This window comes from Rhinolophus sinicus, chromosome 2, assembly GCF_057876585.1.
Source record: "Rhinolophus sinicus isolate RSI-liver-muscle chromosome 2, RSI-T2T, whole genome shotgun sequence".
Classification (NCBI taxonomy): Eukaryota; Metazoa; Chordata; class Mammalia; order Chiroptera; family Rhinolophidae; genus Rhinolophus; species Rhinolophus sinicus.
In genome coordinates this window covers 187900439-187921278 of record NC_142502.1, presented here as the reverse complement: position 1 = coordinate 187921278, position 20840 = coordinate 187900439, and the positions used below count along the sequence as shown (strand labels likewise).

The 20840-nt window shown below is 46.2% G+C and overlaps 1 protein-coding gene across 1 annotated transcript; it reads left to right on the top strand.

The window, feature by feature from the left end:
• Positions 1–7400: 7400 nt before the first annotated feature.
• SOX11 (SRY-box transcription factor 11) lies at positions 7401–15845 on the top strand. Its single transcript, XM_074331651.2, has one exon. It carries the CDS (start codon positions 7505–7507, stop codon positions 8819–8821), a length of 1317 nt encoding a protein of 438 aa, XP_074187752.2. The 5' UTR covers positions 7401–7504; the 3' UTR covers positions 8822–15845.
• The last annotated feature ends 4995 nt before the right edge of the window (positions 15846–20840 follow it).

Here is a 20840-nt window from a genome sequence, read left to right as displayed (position 1 = left end):
TCCGGCATCTATAGGACAGTCCTTTGCAAGACAGTCACTAGCTCTCTAGTGTCCCTGAACCTTGGGAGACATCATGAAAAACAATGACACATCCATAGCTCTGGGCATGGATGTTTTCTCTAAGAAGAGAATGAGACACACAAACCTGGATAGTACCATGTGTAAAGAAATCAGATTTGGTGGTTTTAAAAATTTTACTTTTAAAAATGCCTATCCATTCCTTTTTTATTTTCATTCCTATAAACACACACACATACACACGCATACTCAAACATCCAAAACATACATACCCTCTTCTTTGGTGTGTAAGACAGCGATACTGACACAAAACGAGTAGTCGCCCACGAATGGCCTATTCAGGTCTGGGGAGGGCAGACCAGACCGTGGGCCTTTCTCTCTCCACACAGACTCCAGCTCTAGGAAACGCACACCCGGCATCTCTGTCACTTTGTCCCTCTCTTTTGTTCAGATGGTAAAAGATTAACATAATGTGTGAGCCACACCCCCACCCCACCCTGAGGCTCTGTCCTTCCTTTTCTGGAGCAATCCACGGGGCAGTTGGAAACCCAGAGCGCTGTGTGACACAGCAGCTTAGTTAACATTAAAGTATGTATTTTTAGGAAACAGTTATTTACTTTATTTATTTTTTAAAAATCCCTGGGGTGCCCAGTCAAATGCCTTTTCCAGAGCAGGTTAAAAAAGAAAGTTGAAGTTGAATTCATATGAAAAATAAGGTTTAATGAAAACAAGATTTGTTAAATTGCAAAAAAAATCCAGTTCCAGCAGATGCCTGGTTAAAAGGACCAGAGTGGCCATGAGAAAGAAACAGCTTTGTTTGGAACCACGCACCTCCATCCTGTAGCTAGTCAGGCTTATTTGTGTAGAGTGTGTGTGTTCAGCGTCATGGTGTAAAAATGTGTTTCATGTGTCATGGTCAAAATAAGGGTGAAAGCCACTGCACTATGCTCGTCTCTGCGTTTGTTAATTGTGAAGAGATAACGCTAGAGAGGCAGAAGGAAAGAAGTTATGCTTTGCTTGCATTGCAAAGGAGAGTGGGTTTTGTTCAAGGGTGAAGGGCTTCACTGAACGTGAAGTTGGGAGTGCTAGCGTCCCAGCCGTGTGTTGGAATGAAGAGTCTGGTTGCAGTGTGGGCATGGGGTGACTGGTGGGGTGTCTGCTGATAAAACTCCAGTAGGGGACTCGGGAGAAGCTGTGTGCACACAGTGCTGGTGGAAACGGCAGGAAGGGGTGGATTCAGGAGGCGTTTAGGGGGGAAACCCGACTAAGCTGACCAGGTGTGTGGATGAATGTGAAAATTCACTCACCCAGTCAACATTTATAGACCAGCTACTGTGTGCCAAGTGTTTAGGCACTGGAAAAAGGAAGATTAAAATAATAACACTAATACCATTTGTGGACATGTTGCAATGTACAGGCAATGTTCTAAGAACTTGATATGTTTTCAATCATCATAGCAATTTTAAGAGGTAGTCACTATTATCCCATTTTATAAATGAGAAAACTGAGGCAAGGGACGGTTAAGCAACTAGCTTAAAAGACACTGCCAAGTGAATGAGAAGAAAAGCCACAGACTGAGGACAGTACCTGCAAAAGACACAGCTGGAAAGGACTGTCATCTGAAATATGCAGAGAACTCTTAAAACTCAACAATAAAGATAAGTAATAATCTGATTTAAAAATGGGCACAAGACCTGAACAGACACCTCATCAAAGATACACAGATGGCAATTAAGCACATGAAATGATGTTCCCTATCATACGTCATCAGGGAGATGCCAATTAAAATGAGATACCGCAACACACGTATTAGAATGGCCACAATTCACAACAGGACAACACCAAATGCTGGTGAGAAAGTGGAGCAGCAGGAACTTAACGAACTCTTACCATTCGATCCAGCAATCACACTCCTTAGTATTTATCCCAAGAAACTGAAACCTCACGTCCACACAGAAACCCGCACATGGATGTTTATAGCAGCTCGATTCCTAATTGTCACAGCTAGAGCCACCAAGATGCCCCAAGTAGGTGACGGATAAACTGTGGTCCGTGCAGACAAGGAGCAGTATTCAGTGCTACAAGGACATGAGCTCTCAGGCCATGGAAAGACATGGGGGAACCTTAAGTGCATATTCCTAAGTGAAAGAAGGCAGTCTGAAAAGGCTGCATGGCGTATGATTCCAATTATATGACCTGGAAAAGGCGAAACTATGGAGACTGAAAAGATCAGTGGTTGGCAGGGGTTGGGTAGTGAAGGAGGGGGCACAGAAGATTTTAGGGTCGTGAAACTACCTGTATGAAGCTGTAATGGTGGGCACATATCACTCTACATGTGTCAGATCCCATAGAATGTGCAACACCAGGACTGAACCCTAATGTCAACTGTGGACTTTGGGGTGATAATGATGTGTCAATATAAGTTCCTCAGTTGGAATACAGGTGCCCTCTGGTGGGGGTGGGCAGTGGCGGAGGGGAGGGCTGTGAGTGTCTGAGGACAGGGGAGATATGGGAATTCTCTGTTCTTTCCATTCAATTTTGCTGTGAATATAAAACGACTCTAAAAAATAAAGTCTATTTTTTAAAAAAATGAACACATAGCTCATAAGCATAATGAAAAAAAGACAAGACCTGAATTTTGGAGGAGGCAGGTTTGTGGAATTTGTCTTTATTATTAAATAAAAGTCAAGGGCTACCTGATGACACACACACACACACACACACACACACACACACGCACACAGAGGAAGGAAGGGAGGGAGGCAAGGAGGGAGGGAGAAACACAAGAAACTGGAACCAGAATTTTCAATCCCAGGCAGAGTACTCCAGAGACTTAGCTCTGGACACCTAAGCCAGAGTTTCTCCAACTTCAATAGCATCTCATTAATAGGTCAATTCAGTGGGTTTTACCAACATTGTTTAATGAAATGAAATAGAAAAATAGCCTGACTTGCACTTAATAAGGAGAGCTATTGATTTGTGACACTTTAGTTTCTGCTTTGCATGTCTGTACTGCAGGCACTAGGTCACGATGGATGTAAAATTGTGTTTTCTAAGTTTCAGAGTCCCTGCCCCGGGCTGTTTGGCCCACCATGTGTGCTTTCATGGAGCTCGCCTTGAGCTGGTGATTCAGAGAATAAATGAGTGAGAATGCCAACAAGATGACTGTAGCTACTGAAAGGTGTCCTGAGGAGCCAAGCTGACAGTGACTGGCATCGCGTGCTGGGGGGCGGGGCAGCAGGTGCTCAAGAGGCACCTGGGTATCTGGCACCTGAGGTCTGAATGCTGTGAAGGAGCTCAGGGTGCAAAGCCCAGGTGAAAAGCAAGTTCTAGGTGGACAGAATAAAACGCAAAAGCTTTGAGGCATGGTGAGAAGAATGGGACAAAATGACATTTAGACTTAGGCAGCAGCCAATCATACAGGCCTTGCGGGACTCTTTGATACAAATGTATTCACCTTATGAAGACTTTAGTGTTTCAGTATGTGTGTGAGGTAACCATTCTGAGATGGTGCCCACGTTTCTATTTTCATCGACATGTATTCAGTGGTAAGTTTTGCCAGGTTAGGATATACATAAACTGCAGCTCAGCAGTGAAGCCTAGGGTGAGTGAGTGTGAGTGTGAGTGTGTGTCTGTCTGTGTGTGTGTGTGTCTGTGCTAGGGTGAGCCAACCTATACCCATTACCACTTCTGAGGGCCATCCATGGGGGACTGCTCTGTAGACAGAAGATACTCAGATCCAGATTCAGGACTCAGGTCTGAGGCAGAGATGTGAAGACACAGCTGGATGTGGAAGGACAGAGGGATGCATTTGGGAGAGTGGGTTTAGAGAGAAGAAAAGAGTCCTCCTGTGTGGCCTCCTTTCAGCATCCTCAGAACACTTGTAAAGAGGGCATGTCCTAGTCAATGAGTGAGATATTTACCCAGTGATATTTTCAGTGTATTATTTGCTTAGCAAATTGTTTCTTCTTCAGAGGAAAAGGGAACATTTCATATTTGTCCTGATTGCATTATCATAATTTTGAGATTTTGTAGAATATCTTACCCCTTTATATAATAGTCGTTATAAATGAAGGTTTTTGGTAAAGATGCGATTGTAAAAAGATAATAATAGCAATAACCATAAAATAGTCATTTGTGGCTCTAATCAAATGTAAATCTTAAGACTCTGAACATTAATTATGTATCCAACAATGTTTACTGTTAGTGGGAAAATTGCTCATGTTGCTTATAAAATAAGTGCATTGATAGATATACACACAAAAATGAAGTGTATATTGGCTATAAAAAGATGACTGATGGGCTTAATCCTGAAATAGCCAGTGGTTTAAAAAATAAGATAAATGTCCACTTTACCAAATTGGACATTCAAGAGGTATGTCATTAGAGAAGGCCACTTTTTCTGTTTGTTAGCTTAAAAGGCCTTTCAATAGTTGCTTACTGCTGATGGTGCAAACATCTGTTTTTCATGAGTAAGTACTCTTCCTGCAAGAAACATGCAGGTCTGAAACGTGTTCCCATTTCTCTTTCAAAAACGATGTTCAAATTTTCCCTTAACAAGCTAAAAAGAAAAAAAGTACACAGATGAGTTATTTAGTTCTCTTTTCCTTTCCTCACTGGAAGCCCTCACTAAATTCAGTAACATTAAATTGTTGGGTGGATCCATGTTACAAAACAGCAATCTAGGTAATCCTGCCTGCAAATTGTGTTACCTTGTCTACAGTCTAGCAGTGGAAGGTGGCTCTGGAAATTCCTGTGCAAGCCCCACGCCTGCTTTACCACCTCCAGTCTCTGCAGAGTGTTTATTGAAAGACACAGTCACATCACTTCCTCTGTCTGATTCTCACACTAAGACTACCCCACCCCCCACCCCTCTGGCTTTATCTTCTCAAACAAATGATCCATCTTTCTTTTATGTTTCTTATTTGAAAGACTAAATTTTAAATTACATTTTCTCTATGAAGATCAGAGCACTATGAGAATAAAACTGATTATTTTTCAGTCCTACTATGCTCATATAATTCTCACCAGAAAATAATCTTTGCTATAGAGCGTAGAAGGCAGATATATATTGGATTTGCCAACGATTTTCAAACGCACATTTTCTCAGTCTAAAAAGCTCTGTGCCCAGAGTTTGCATGAAAATAATGCAACTCAGCTAAATTATTCCCAGCCCTCTAGAGTGTGGATCTGTCATGTGTTGGGGAAAAGGGGTGCAAATTCACCATTCTCTCCGCTCTACCCTCCATGGTGTCCCCAATAGCTGGAAAATGTGTGAAGCGAGAGAAAAACAAGATGCAGTGCTGGCTTTGGGGGAGTGACGATGAATCTTCACACCCTGCCTTGGGCTTTATTATAGCTTGACTTCAGGTCGCCTGTATAAATGACTGTAAATTCGGTTCCGATAGCCCTAAAAATATAAATTGCCAGAATTATTGGCCTGAAGATTGCAAGTATTGGATACAGTGTTTTTCTTTAGGAAGAATATGGGGGAGGGGGAGAGGGTAGTGAAGCGGTCATTTTTTTTTCAAATAATGTTCTGTGAAAACATGGTACCGTTGTGTTATTAAAGTTTGGGGGGGTGGGGATACAATGCTTAGGTAATGCAGTACAATTTGCGAGGAGGAGGGCACCTGAAAGGAAGTGGCTTTGGGTCATTTTCTTAGTCTTTGCTGCTGACTTGTAAAATATTCTGGGCAGTATCTTAGGAACTATTCAAAGTTGCCAGCTCCCCAGTGCTGGCGGGTGTGAAGACACGGATGACGACAGACAAAGAGTAGGACGCGGCGGTTTTCTTTTAATTGCCCCCAGAATAACCGGAGATGGGTAACAGGGACTAAATAAAGACACAAAGAAAAAGGGGTTTGGAAGTGGCACAGCGAGATCGCCGGGTCCTGAGGCTGCTTCACATAATGTAGCCTGCTCCCTGCGTCGACGTGCCAAGAGCAGTCCCTCCCACCTTTTCACAGACAGAGGAAATATTTCGACTAGAAACTTGGGGTGCACCTGGGTTTCTCTGTGATCTGTTGTTTACCTGAAAGGAGAATGACCCAGAATGTCCTGGCTCCTTGCTAGGTGTCAGGAGGAGGCTGCTCGGAAGGGCGCTGGTGACTGTGAGGGGGGAGGGGACCAGGAAGAAGAGGAGCACCGGGAGCGAGAGAGGGAGCTGGCGGGAGGGGACTTGGGAGAGGGCTGAGAGAGGGGGACAGGTGACGCCGCGGCGGGGTTGTGCTGACGCTCGTCAGCCCCTGGACCTGGCTCAGAGCAGCTTCGGAAATGGCCACATTGAACGCGAGGACCCGGCCCCAGCCAAACCCCACTGACCGTTACTCCGGCCTCCGCCTGGGGCGCGGCGCGCGAAATCTAGCGCGCAGAGCCGGGCGCAGTCAAACTCGCACCACGGCGTCCCCAAAGCCCACGGAGGAGGGGAAACACATGGAGAAAAAGAATAAAACAGAAAAATGCAAATGGGGGAGAGAGCATTCAAATCTCTAGGGCGTTAAATGGATTTCTTTGCTTTAGAGAAAGAGAGTAAGGGAAAAGAATAAAAGAGTCCACGTGCCCAAGAAGGTGTTGTGTTAAAGCGCCACCTTCCGTCGGTCGGCGACGCAGCGGGCACTCTGGCGGGCTCGGCCGGGGGCGCGCGGTGGGGTAGAGCACCTTCGCCCACCCGGGGGCGGGTCGGGCTGCATCCGCCATCTCAGGCTGTGCGCGAGCCCGCGTGTGTGCACGCGGGGAGGGACGCGCCCCATCTGCTCACACCGACGGGCCTCTCGGGGACCGGGCACAAAGGGGCACCGGGCCTCTCCCGGGACCCGGTCATCGGTTCGCGCGGGCGCTCGGACTAGCCCTATTAGCCCGGGCGCGCCCACTCGCCGCGGTATCGCGCGCGGCCCCCCAGCATCCCGGGGAGAGATGCATCTGTGCACACACGCGGATTTTTTAAAAATAACATATTTCTAGACAAGCCTCCTGCCCCCCACCCCCATCTTTGCAAAGCAGCCCGGAGGGCGGGGGAGGGGGCGGGGTCTCAGAATTAATAAAGGGAGATGGGCGGAGCCCGGGCCCAGCCATTGGCTGGCGCGGGGAGTGATGTCACCCATATGACACCCTGATAACTAGTTGGGAGAGAGCCCTCAACTTTTTGCAGAAGGAGCGCGCGCGCCTGGGAGTGCTCGGGGTCCGGCGCGTGCAGCGGGAGCCGCGAGCGGGAGAGAAGAAGGGTCCCGGGCTGCCTCGACCACCACCGCCGCTGCCTCTCCCGTCGCGGCCGCAGCCCCCCGCGCGCGGGCGGCCGTCGCCGCCAAAGCCCTCGCAGCCGCTGTGTGCAGCCTGGAAGGGGGGGCGGGGGGAGGGGGGGAGCCGCGGCCGCGGGGTACCGAGGACTTTGCAACTTGCCCGGGAAGGTGGAGGGGCGAGAGGGGGAGGGGGACCTCCGCACGAGACCGAGCGGCCCGGGTTGGAGCGCCCAGCCCTGCAGCGGATCATGGTGCAGCAGGCGGAAAGCTCGGAAGCGGAGAGCAACCTGCCCCGGGAGGCGCTGGACACGGAGGAGGGCGAATTCATGGCTTGCAGCCCGGTGGCCCTGGACGAGAGCGACCCGGACTGGTGCAAGACGGCGTCGGGCCACATCAAGCGGCCGATGAACGCGTTCATGGTGTGGTCCAAGATCGAGCGCCGGAAGATCATGGAGCAGTCTCCCGACATGCACAACGCCGAGATCTCCAAGAGGCTGGGCAAGCGCTGGAAAATGCTGAAGGACAGCGAGAAGATCCCGTTCATCCGCGAGGCCGAGCGGCTGCGGCTCAAGCACATGGCCGACTACCCCGACTACAAGTACCGACCCCGGAAAAAGCCCAAAATGGACCCCGCGGCCAAGCCCAGCGCCAGCCAGAGCCCCGAGAAGAGCGCGGCGGGCGGCGCCAAGGCCGCCAAGGGCTCCGGCAAGAAGTGCGGCAAGCTCAAGGCCCCCGCGGCCCCCGCGGCCGGCGGCGCCAAGGCGGGCGCGGGCGCGGGCGCGGGCCGGGCGGCGCAGCCCGGGGACTACGGCGGCGCGGCCGACGACTACGTGCTCGGCAGCCTGCGCGTGAGCGGCGCGGCCGGCGGCGGCGCGGGCAAGACGGTCAAGTGCGTGTTCCTGGACGAGGACGACGACGACGACGACGACGACGACGAGCTGCAGCTGCGCATCAAGCAGGAGGCGGACGAGGACGACGAGGAGACGCCGCACCCGCAGCTCCCGCAGCCGCCCGGGCAGCAGGCGCCGCAGCTGCTGAGACGCTACAACGTCGCCAAAGTGCCCGCCAGCCCGACGCTCAGCAGCTCGGCCGAGTCCCCCGAGGGCGCGAGCCTGTACGACGAGGTGCGGGCGGGCGCGGCCGCGGGCGCGGGGGGCGGCAGCCGCCTCTACTACAGCTTCAAGAACATCACCAAGCAGCACCCGCCGCCGCTGGCGCAGCCCGCGCTGTCGCCCGCGTCCTCGCGCTCCGTCTCCACCTCCTCGTCCTCGTCCAGCAGCAGCGGCGGCAGCGGCAGCGGCGGCGAGGACGCCGACGACCTGATGTTCGACCTGAGCTTGAATTTCTCCCAAAGCGCGCACAGCGCCAGCGAGCAGCAGCTGGGGGGCGGCGCGGCGGCCGGGAACCTGTCCCTGTCTCTGGTGGATAAGGATTTGGATTCGTTCAGCGAGGGCAGCCTGGGCTCCCACTTCGAGTTCCCCGACTACTGCACGCCCGAGCTCAGCGAGATGATCGCGGGGGACTGGCTGGAGGCGAACTTCTCCGACCTGGTGTTCACGTATTGAGAGCGGCGCCCCGCTGCTCGCTCCTTCGGCGGGTGCAGCGCAGGGGTCCTTGGGAGGAAGTCGTGGTGGTGCTGGTGGTGTCGGTGGTGGCGGTGCTGGTGGTGGTGGTGGTGGGTGGTGGTGGTGGTGGTGGTGGGGTGGAGGGGAGAGAAGATGCTGATGTGATGTGGTGACACAAAGAAATTGGAAAAGAGGTTGAAATTTTTGGTGGAGTTAAAGTGAAATGAGTAGTTTTAAAACATTTTTCCTGTCCTTTTTATTTTTTTGTCCCCCTCCTCCCCCTTCCTTTATCGTGTCTCAAGGTAGTTGCATACCTAGTCTGGAGTTGTGATTCCCCTTACCCCCAAAATGTGTTTTTGTAATTATTTCTTTTTCCTGAAATTCGTGATTGGCAACAAAGGCGGAGGGGCGGGGGAGGGGAGGGAGGACCCGCTCCGGAAGACGCGGTTTGAAGCTTGTCGGTCTTTGAAGTCTGGAAGACGTCTGCAGAGGACCCTTTTGGCAGCACAACTGTTACGCTAGGGAGTTGGTTGGAGACTTTTTTTTTTTTTCCTTAAGAGATCTTAAAGAACTGGTTTTTTTTTTAAACAAACACAAAAACAAAAAAAGGGACCATTGCAACTTTTTAATTTAATTTTATTTTTTTGGAGGGAGAAAACTGATGTCTTCTATGCATCCGATTCTTAACAAAACTGCAGGGAGCTTGAAAAAATGCAGACTGTACAAACGCTTACAAAAAAAAACTGTGAACTGATTTAAGATCAGAGTTTACTTTTCAGATCAAATTGTTTATGGTTTTACAAATGTGATTTCTACTTGCCAACTTTTTTTTTGTAACTTGTTCCCTTATACCTCCTTGATTGAATACCAGACAGCCTAGACCTCAGTACAAAAGGTATTGAAACATTTTTGATACATAACAGACCTCAGTCTTTTTTAAAAATTAATATATTTTCAGGCGTATTTTTGTACAGTGAAAAGGGAACATTCTTGCTGTGTTTTTCCAGTAAGACTTTCAGGCACTTCTTCCCTTTCGATTTCTTTTTTTCCTCTGTTTTTTTAGCATGCAAGTATGTTGGTACGTTATGTCCTGGTTTAAAAAGGATTAAAATTTAAAAATAATCCTTGCATCTAAAGGCCTTGTGGTTTAAAGAAAAAAAGCAAACTTTTTTTTGTACAGCTATAGTAGAGATTTGTTCAATATTTGTAGGTAAAGATTTATTGAAAATGGTGATATAGACCTCAGAGCTGTTATCTTAGTTTAAAGACTGTATATGTACTGTACTATATAGTAGGACTATGTATCTCATACGCTGTGATATGTGGATGGGGCCCCAGATGGAAGGTTTAAAACTGGATTCTCGATTTTTAGCAAAAAAAAAAAAAGGCACATAGTTTAAAAAGTTTCTCATTTTGTGCAATATAATCTAAATAAAGTACAGACCATCTGCATATTTTGTAGCAAATGGTGGCAAAGCAGACTCAATGCACTGTCGACATCATTGCCTGTTTTTTTTTTTTTGTTTTTTTTTGTGTTTTTTTTTTTTGTGCTGGAAGTCTGTATCTTGACAATTTTAATAAATCAGCTGGAACTGATAGAAACTCGCATCGCCAATAGTCTCTATGAAAGTCAAACTGGAAGCCTGTGGTCGCAGCGCATTCAGTGACGAGGCTGTTGTGTGCGCGGTGGGAGTGGCGGAAGAGAAGTCCACATTTAGAGGGGTCAGGCTGAAAAGTGCTCAATTGGCAGGCCGATTCTTCTTCAATGACTAGTTATTAAAAACCGGAGGAAGATTCTTTCTGCCTCTTTGCTTCTCCCCACCCCCCACTTCCTTCCTCACCTCCTCCTCCACTCCCGCTCTCTCCCCACCCATCCTGACGGGCGGGCTGCGCGGAAAGGCTGGGGAGCTGGCTGGGAAGGGAGACTCGGTGAGGACCGGGTGCCAGCGCGCAGTCAGTGCCCTGCGCTCGCCAGGGGTGTGCTTTCTCTGCGCAGGGCTGCGTGTGGTGGTGACGCGCCCTTGGGCTGGGGGCGCTCGGATCCCTGCCGCTCTCACTTTGAGGGTGGGAGCAACCGTTTACCGTTTTGAATTTTTTTTTTTTTTTTTTGGACGCTGCATCTCCGCGTGTGCGCTGTGGTAGATGCTGGCGGGGAGCGCGGCCCCAGTTCTTGACCTCGAGTAGTGACGAGGGCAGGGGAAAGGTTGTCGGTGTCCGTCTCTTAACCGGTATCCCGGGCCGGAGAGCTGGTACCGCGGTGGGGATGGAGAAAGGCTCCAGCCCGGCGGGGCGCTGTGGGACGGAGGCTACGAGCAAGCGGGAGGCTGGGGAAGGAAGGCAGGGCCGCCGCGATCTGGACCCGCGGCCTCCAAGGCATCCGTACAGGCCGAGCCGCCGGTGAGAGGGTGGGGGGACCGAGGGCGCCAGGGTGGCGGCCCGGTACCCAAGGGGCAGAGCCCGGCCACCGTGTGCGCCTTGGCGCACCCCGCCTCTGGCCCTGGAGGCAGGCGGGGACACCCGCGATGGTGCCCCGAGGCCCACCGGGTGGGAAGGGGAGTCGCCGGGCTGTGGGGCGAGAGGCAGAAAGCAAACCCCGCGGGGAGGCCGCGGCGTATCCTGCGCTGTATCCCGGCGCTCTGGCGCGCGCCGGCTCGTGAGCCGCCCGGGAACCTGTCTCCCCGAGGGCAGCCTCGGAGGTGGCTCGGTTTCTTGGTTGTTCTACTACTGCCTTCTCGGGGCTCGGGAGGCGGCGCGGGCGCGACCCCGTCCTGCGCGCGCTGCCCGCTCTCTGGGGACCGGTTGCCTGCGCAGTCCACCCTCTTCTCCCCTACGCGCATCTTCCCAGCCCTGGCCTGCGTCTTCGAGCCGTCGCGGCAGGCCCCGGTTCCGGCCCCACTCGGTGCCTTCCGCCCCTCTTCGGGGCCGCGCCAAGGGAGGCGGGGAGGCCACGGGCTCAACCTCTCCGAGCTGTAGCGCCTGCAGTGGGGAGGTTTTGTGCAGTCGGTGCAAATCACCACGACTCTTTTTTTAACCTACTGAAACGATTTACCAAGGTCTGGTCTCCATTTTTACTGAGATTTGGTGAGACCAAAAGGAAGCGTCCTCACACTGCCAGGAACTGCTAGGCCGCAGGGGCCCTCGCTCCCTTGCCTCCCCGCCCACTTGCCTTTGCCTGTCCTGCCGCGGCGCTCCGAGCTCCGGCCTCCCGCAGCCTCCTCCGGCTCCCCGCCAGCCTCCGCCCCCACCCCCACCCCGGGATGCGAAGCCAGCAGGCTTTTGCTGCAGATGGACAGATTTCTGTGGCTTCTTCCTTTCGATGAACCATCAGATTTCAGTAATACACGTGGGAAAAGAAAGGGCTGATGGTGTTAATAAGGTTCTCAATATAGAACTGGATTTCTGCAATTGTTTACTTTTTTTTTTCTCCAAATAATAGACTAATGTAGTCATTGGTCGGACATTTATTTAGCCACGAATAATTGAACCAGCGGTTTACAATTGACGAATCTCTGTGCTGGTGATTTTACGTGGCTGCCCTCTGCTGCAGTTCTAAATCTGGTTGAAAACACGAACCCATTGATAAGACTGAGTCTATGTATTTTGAAAATCTGAAAACTTTGCATGTGTTTTATGTTTTAATCATAGAGGAATCTTGGACATTTTCTGTGGTGAGGTAGGAACTTTGAGTAAATTAGTATCATGTAATTTGGCCTCAGAATGGAAACAAATAGTCTTGATTTTTTAAAAAGTTATGTAGCCTAATTTCTTGATAGTAAAAGAGAAAAATAGATTGTCAGCGATCTAAATTAAAAACCTGTTAGAACTCAGGACAGGCGCTTGAATGCGCTTTTAACAATATTTAAGGCTGTTTTGATGAATGCATTGTGAAAATCAGTCTTAATGAATTCTTTATGAATGTCTAAAACATAGTATAATACACATGGTATTCTTGCCACTGGATAGTCTTCAATAAAAGTTTAATTGCATTTTTTTTAGTCTCTTAAGTAAGTCTTATTTTTAAGCATTGACAGAATATCTTAAAATGGTAACATGGGGGTGGGGGTGGGGGCTGAGTGCACTGCAGCCTCGCCATTGGGTGTCCTGCTGTTTCTAACGTTCACAGACTCTGATGCTAGCATTTTGGTAAGATTTCCATCTTTAAGAACTTGAACCAGCATTCTCTTATTAATTCTTTAAACTGTGGAAATAATCTTCCAGTTCTTACACTCTGATATGCATCCCTTTTATTAAAACAATGCTAATGAAAGGCAGTGTATTTAAACTGCTTTGCAAATATTATGTATGTTATGAATGACTACATTCACAGGGCAAATTATTTGTAGAATGATTATCTTTTAGCTAGAAAAAAAATTACAAACTATGGGCAGAAGGTGTTTCTTTTTAAATGTTAATTAATCAAGGGAAAGTGATTTAAATATGCATGCACATAGCAGTCAGGATGATTTAGGTTTTTGTTTTTGTTTTTACAAAAAGACTCAGAAGGCAAGACTTGTTTTTCTCTTCTCTGGGAGTTGAAACCATAATCATTTGATAGTGGTACAGTATAAGAAATGTACACGTGTTTTTCACTTCAGAATTTAAGTGACTTGCCCATGGAATCTGAGAAATAAAGCAAATAAGTTGCTCTATTTTAAAAGTAGTCATTCAATATAAATATATATATCAATCTTAACTTTTTTATTCTCTGATATAATTAATGATATGTATATTCTTACTTTTTCTTCTAATGGGCATATGTATCCTTGTGGACATTTTGGAGAGAGGTTTTTCTTGGACTCTCCCATTTATAGAATCTTTATACTCTTTTACTGTGTGGTCCCCTGCTTTTAACAGATTTCTGAGGCAACTATATTTGTGCTTTTTTCTTATGTAGGATGACCAGCAAAAATAGTTTACTGAGTTGTCAATTTTATCAGTAGATAAGAAACTTTCTTTATTACAGTTTCAGGGAAGATCTTTTCAGGATATTTCTCAGTTATTCTAAGGGCCAAATTTTATAAACTTTCCATTAGGAATGTCAGTTTCAAGTACCCTTTGTATAGCCTAGGCCCGGGAGGAAACCAAGACTGAGCCTTAGTATGTATCCCAACACAGGAATTTCCGAGTTCCCAAAGTAACCGTCTCCATGGAATGACTCGCACTTGCTTTTCAGAAATTGGGCTTATTTTAATTATCTGTTCTTTCTCACTGTTCATTTATTTGATTCTACCATATCCCCTTTTTATTTGATCTGGCAAATTCTGCTCTTTGATATGCACTCAGCTTCTTTTGCCCCTTTCAGTGGAGTCCATGTTTTCCATCACAATAAAGATGAAACAAAATTTATTAAATTCAGCTCTCTTCCGTTGTACTTTGCTACTACTGGCTTTTTTCTTGCATCCTTCCATATCTTCATTTGTTTTTTCTTTTCATTGTAGTTATTTTTTTTAACACTACCTATCTCAATGAGCTGCCTAATTAGTTTTACCTATTACATGTGGATGCAGTGAGTTTATAAGAGAATTTCACAAACAAGTAGTTTTTTAGTGAACTTAAACAGAATTTTAAAGGAGACCTATTTTTATACTCAATAAAAGCACAAAAGTGCAGAAAGTATAAAATGGCTTACAAAGGGAAACATAAGTTCATAATGTTCCGTGTATAAAAGTAATAATTTTATTGGGTAGAGATACTCTTCAAAGATTCAATACCTCTGCCAGTGCACAGATAGGACTGTGTTCAATGACTTGGGAACTTCGGGTTGCCTGCGGCTGCAAACACATCACTTCTCTGTAGAGGAAACAAACCACTAAAAGCAATAGGATCGAGTTGAGCTGTGGTTTCTTAAGAACCATGGAAACACCCTGGATGTGCAAGGAGGCTCCTTTCTCATTGTTTGATCAAACTTCTTTTCTGTAGTCACGTTGACTTGGATTTTCTCTGTTGTGAAAATGTCAAAATAAAGCAATATGACAAAATAGTTTGAAAATGCTTCAAAAGCATTGAGCCTAGGGTCCTTGAAGTGACTTTGATGCTTACGTGCTTTTATTAGATGTACTACATTCCTTCAAAAAACAAAAAAACAGCAACTGGAAATAATAATATACCATAGAAAGAATTTTGATCAAACAGATACAGACCAAGGGCCCTCTAACACATTTTGCTTCATCTAGCTTACGTTGAAAAACACGATGCCCCATCCGTTGAATTACATACATAGGGAGAAAAGTTATATGCCATTACCATTAATTTCCCATCGTGTCAACTTTTACTCTTGTACATATGTTGTGGGTTTAAGAGTCTTTTGCATTTGTTCTGTGACACCTTTTTTTGAATGGACTGTTTTAAAATGGAGGCCCACTTTTCCAGTTTGGGACTCCTAGTGGTTATGGCATCTCACAATGCTTCGTGATGGCCACCAAAACTGCTATAGAGCAGTTCTCAGCATGACCCTGTCAACAACAAGTCTGTATTTTCCGAGGCCACGTGAACCTTACTTTCATAGCCACTCCAGGTTTGGGAGCAGAGAAGCCGAAAAACTCTTTTGTTTAGAAGTTTGAGTGGTTTGTGGGGGGGACCTTTTTAGAGTTTGCATGCCAGCGCACGCCCTAATGCTGTGAAACAGAGAGAGGGGAGAGCTCCCTGGGCCGTGCGCTGGAGGACGGAGTGTGATAGCACTAGGGAAACAGAAAATGCATGGCCAAGTTTCGTCTTCTCGTAGACTATCTAGCATGCAGAGTTTAGTGTGTTGAAACAGTGTATGACATTGCTGTATCAAAGTTGTAAAATTAAGCATTATTTATTGAAAACTATGTATTTTTTTGTAAAAACCTGATCACATAGAGAATATCAGTGGCTCGTGCTTGTGCTTCAATGGAACCAGCTTCTTGACCCACCCTCCTTGGTATGCAGTGTTATTGCTCAGGGTTGAAAATAGTATACCCCAATGTCTCTTTTGCAAGAGTTTTTCACAGAGGAATACATTTGTTCAAAAGACTCTAATAAAATTGTGTGATCGATCTGCGCTTGTGGTTTTTATGTGACTTTTTCCCCCAGTTTTGCATTTGATAACTACTGTTCAATTCCTAAAATGTTGTCCTCAGAACTGATGTCATGGGCAGGCTTAAAAAGTGCTGGGTGTCAGATGGGAAGAGGAGTAGGTCCCATGGGAATGCTTCGGGCAGGTTTGAGCTGCTGACAATTGGAATAAGCATGATAGTAATGTCTCGAGATTTTTTAACTGGCCAATTGAGTAAATAAAAGCATAGACAAAGTATAGAGGGGTAGATTATCATGGTATGTCAGAAATGTTTGAAGTAGGAAATGAAGGAAAAATATCGGGCAGTTGCTGCTATTGAATTCAATGCCAGCAAACTCCATTTCTCTGTCTTTTTTTTTTTTCTATAAACAATTTACGGTGTAAATGTATTTTGACATAGAAATCATTCTGTATTGAGATTCTTGATATGAAATGCTTTTATGGAAGCCTGTAAGTGACCCTTGGAATTACCAGATTTTTTTTAAACATGTGTTTACATGGTGAGTGTTTGTTGTATATTAAATTTGGTTTTGTAGAAACGTTTGTGTTGTATTGTAACAAATTTCAAAGTGCGCAACTAACACAACCACGTAGGTTCTTAGTTATCTCAATTTTCCTACTAACCAAAGAACAAATTTCAGACCTATCTGTGGCAACTCTGTCTAATCAATATATTTTCAATGTTTTAACTTCATGAATTTTAGGATGTCTTTCACCTGTGTATAGTTTTATTTTCTTATATTTTGAAGGAAACAAAAGTAAACCCTATAGAAGTTTCACCTAGTAGAAAAAGTTCCTTCCAATTAGCACTGCAGGAGCCTGAATGTGTTTCAAATTCCTCACTGGAACTCCTGCTACTATCTATTATACTATTTGAATTTCATTGGTGTGGGTTTTTATTTATTTATTTATTTATTTATTTATTTATTTATTTTTAATAGAAATTATTTTAAATTCAGTAGTTCAATTTCTTAAAATGTCCCTAGCAGGATTTTTAAGAAAACATATAAAATGTGAAAACTTTGACTTAGCTATTCTCCCAGTAAATTTGGAAGGGAAAGGAAGAGGTGGTATACCTTTACTCCCATGATGAATGATCTATAAAGTGCCATAAAAACGATACCTGGGCAGGAGATTTTGACCCAAATATAGATGATGATATTCTTGTCAGAGGATACACTGGTTCTACGTGAAAGTAAATGATTTTATGACATATGAATTTGAAATAACTGAATCCTGATTTTGACATTGGTTGAAGCACAAATGACTTCATTAAAAATAGGATTCCTTCTGATATTTTGAAAATAGTGGGAGGGGAGGAGGCCGGAGCCCAACAACTCACTGTGACTTTACCTTTTGTCATCTGTGGTCAAATGAACCTTAGTCTAATCTTAATCGGCAGCGCATTAGTAAATATGAAAAAAAAGTAGCAGAGATAAGATCGACCCTTTAGATTTCTCTTTATATGATGGTTACCAATGTGCATTTAGCTTGAGTGTACATACCGTAGGTGCCAATCAATTGCTGCTCTCCATGTCCTGGTTTATAGTATTGTACATATTCCCATTAGCAGCTGGACTAAATGCCCACATTCTGCCCAGTGCCCCATGACTGGGGCTAATTGGGCCAGATGGCCACCAAATAAGGGGTAGTTCACTGGTGATAGGTGTGGTTGTAACCAGGAACTCATTTGGTCTGAAATAATAACCAGACTCCTCCCTCCCAGATTTGGGCTGAGAAACACACGGATTAGCCTAGCTGTCTGCAGGGGTTGAGGTGAGAGATCATAAGGGAATCAGGGCTGGAGTAGCCATTATAAGCTGAAATGAGGTACCAAAAATAAAAGGAAAACCTAGAAGATAGAAATGGGGAAGCAGAAAAATGAGGGAGAATGCGTGCCCCTCATCTAAAGATGGAATCCCATGGTTTGGGGATGGGAGGCCCCGGTGGCTTTCTGTCCCGAGTTCATTGGGGTTTATTACAATGAATTAGTGCCTGCTAGCACCCTACCCAATAGTTATCTGGCCATTTTTCTTTACTAACAAAATCTTATTTTGGTTTGAATGGCAATATAAGCAGCCAAAAAACGACCTTCCCTTGCCTCCAAGAGAGGGGACCCATGACATGGTTCTGATCAAGGAGATGTTAGTGAAAGTTGTCCAGGGAGACCTCCAGGAAAACCCCTCAACAAGGCAGCACATGAATGGGGATGTGTCTTTCTATCTTTGCCCTTTGTTTCCATCTGGGATATAGACTTGATGGCTGGAGCTGCGGGTATGAGCATGAAGCAGAGGAAGAGGAATTCTGGGATTCTGGACTAGCCGCCAAATCATCAGCAATCCCTGTCTGTGTTTGGGTAAGTCACAGCTACTCAGATTTTCTGTTAAATGTAGCCAAACCAAACCATAACCAACCACTGTTTTCTTGGGATTATTTGAGTAGACTGTTTCTTTTAACCCAATGAGTAAAACTGAAATCTGTTTAAATCGCCAAAGAGTTAGGGTGAAGTGTTAAGTGTTGGAAAACAGATGGAGAGAGTTTAGTAAAACTCACAAAATTTGAAGAAAAGTTAAAAAAAAGTGGTAAAGAAGCATCAAGGTTTTTCATCATCACAGTCAGGACATTGAATTTACCCAGTTAAATTTTAGGATTTTTTAAACGAAATATTTACATGAAAGATTTATTTGAGAATTGCTTTACATTTGTGGAGCTTTTCAACCTCAGGTTGATACAAGATCTCTCATTCATCTTTATATTTCATACCTCAAGTGGGTCATGACCCCTTTGCCAACAAGTGGCTTTTCCAGGTGCATCCCCTCCTCACAACCTTTCCTACGGCTGGATTAAATTAAGTCTCTGTGGACTCAGATACAGCATTTCAGAACGAAGATGTCCTCCAATACAACTCATTCCTGTTTCGTCCCTAGTAGTTTGAATTTCAGCCTCCTAAGTCATAGAATGCCAAAAGCAATAAATTTAGAGGAGTGAATAGTTAACCTAAATAAGCAGCCAGCAGGAGGAGGAGGAGGAGAAAGAGGAAGAAAAAAAGGGGAAGAAGAAGGATAAGACAGATTAACAAGGAAACTACGAAAAGCTCAAAAGTCTGGGATCATTTTGTGTGAGGATAAAAGCGCTACTCAAGTGATTCTTGAGTGCATCGCTGTATTATATCACATGCAAAAATCGGTGTTTAGAATAGTGACACTAAGTGTGAGGACAGAGCCCCAGAAAGCAGTTTCCAGGCTCTCGGCCTCACATAGAAAGGTGCTGGCTCAGGTAGTAAATGGCCATCAACTGTGATTGCATGGCCATCAGCTGTGGCTAGTTGGCCGTCAGCTGTAACCAGTGAGCCATTGGCCACTAATATAACTGCTGTGGCTACGCTAGCAGAAAAAAAAAATGGGGGGCTAGCAAGAAGGTGGTGGCTGAGCCTGCAAGTGGCACAATGAGGGTTGAGAATTGTGTGGCTCCTGTTTCCTGTGTCTCCAACCCAACCGCCAGAGAGAATATAGTGGTATGACTCCCCTATCTATGGCTCCGTGGGTGTTCTTTTTGGCCTCACCATATCCTGCGTTCTTATGCGGGGAGCGGGAACTGAGACCCAGCAGGCCACTAAGTCATAAAAAAAAAAAAAAAAAAAAAAGAAAAAGCTTAAATCTTGTTCATTATGGCCTGTGTAAGAAGGCAGGGAGCTATGAAATTTTTTGTGAAATATTGCTACTCAATGTAATTTTAATCAAACCAAAAAGTTCTGAAAGAATCATTTTACAAATCTTTTTCATTTGCTAGTGTGTTATAAATAAAAGTATTTTTGGTCCAAGAGCTCGCAGGAGATAGTACACATAAAAGCAATCTGCTCTGGGGAGCACATGAGCCAGAGACAAATTAGAACATTGCTTTTGACTCAACTGGAGAGGCCTGGACAGAACAGCCACCACCACTTGACTCAGACCCCATGGTTCAGTCCAAGTCTGTGAGACCCAGAAAGGTAAACAGAGGCAGATGAGATCTGCTACAAAACTAACTGGGAAAGAAGTGTGGGCCATGTTATGAAGGAGCTGAGGGTCCTGGGTGGTAGAGAGGCCTTTCCGAGAAGTGCAGCCAGAAGCAGAGGGGAGAGACCTACAGGTGGAGCCTTGCAGGGTTGACGACATGGCCCCTCACCAGCAAAGCAGGCAGCTACCTGGATGCTCTCTATGGCCAGGGCCCCCGAGGTGAGTCGCAGGGTTTCAGGGCTCCTGGGAGGAAACCGGGGCCGCACAGGAGATCGGCGCATCTTCTCTCCGGCATTGCCCTTCCCCTCGGAAGCAGGGGGAGCACAGTGCTGCGCTGAGGCCTCAGGAGATGCCTCAGGAGCGGGGCGTTCAGCCGTGGGTCCCTGCGCCGACGCTCTTAGACGGTGGGGAAAAATGGTAGTTTTATTTGCATTTACTTTCTAGCTTACAAAAATTGAGAGAGCGTCCTTTATTAACCTTTAGTGATTGGATTAATACAGGTAAATAATTTTGCAAATAATACATATATTGGGGGTGCCTGCTCAAAAAATTCAATGGCTAGAATTGCATGATGAGACGAGATTAGAGGCCGCTGTTCTGGAACAGAGAAGACGTGACACGTTATACTGTAAGGGACATCGGATGAAAAAATAGAGGGATGCCTTCCCCGTTTTCCTGAGTCCTCAGTTCAGCTGTGCAGTATTCGGTAACTAGTTTGGCCTCTCTGGTTCTGTTTTTTCATGCATAAATCGGGAACGGAATGAGATCATATTTGAGGTTCCTTTCAGGGCCAACAAATAACACAAACAGCTACTATTTATTTGCCCTCAGAGTGCCTGCCGCTTTGGAGGCCCTGGTATAAACCCACGCTTTCAGAGATGGCAGGTAATGTCAGTGGAAGAACAGGGCACGACAGCAGCCGCTGCAGGGCCTCTGGGAACGCCAAGCCCTAACTGAAGTTGTTCAGATTCAGAACATTTCAGAC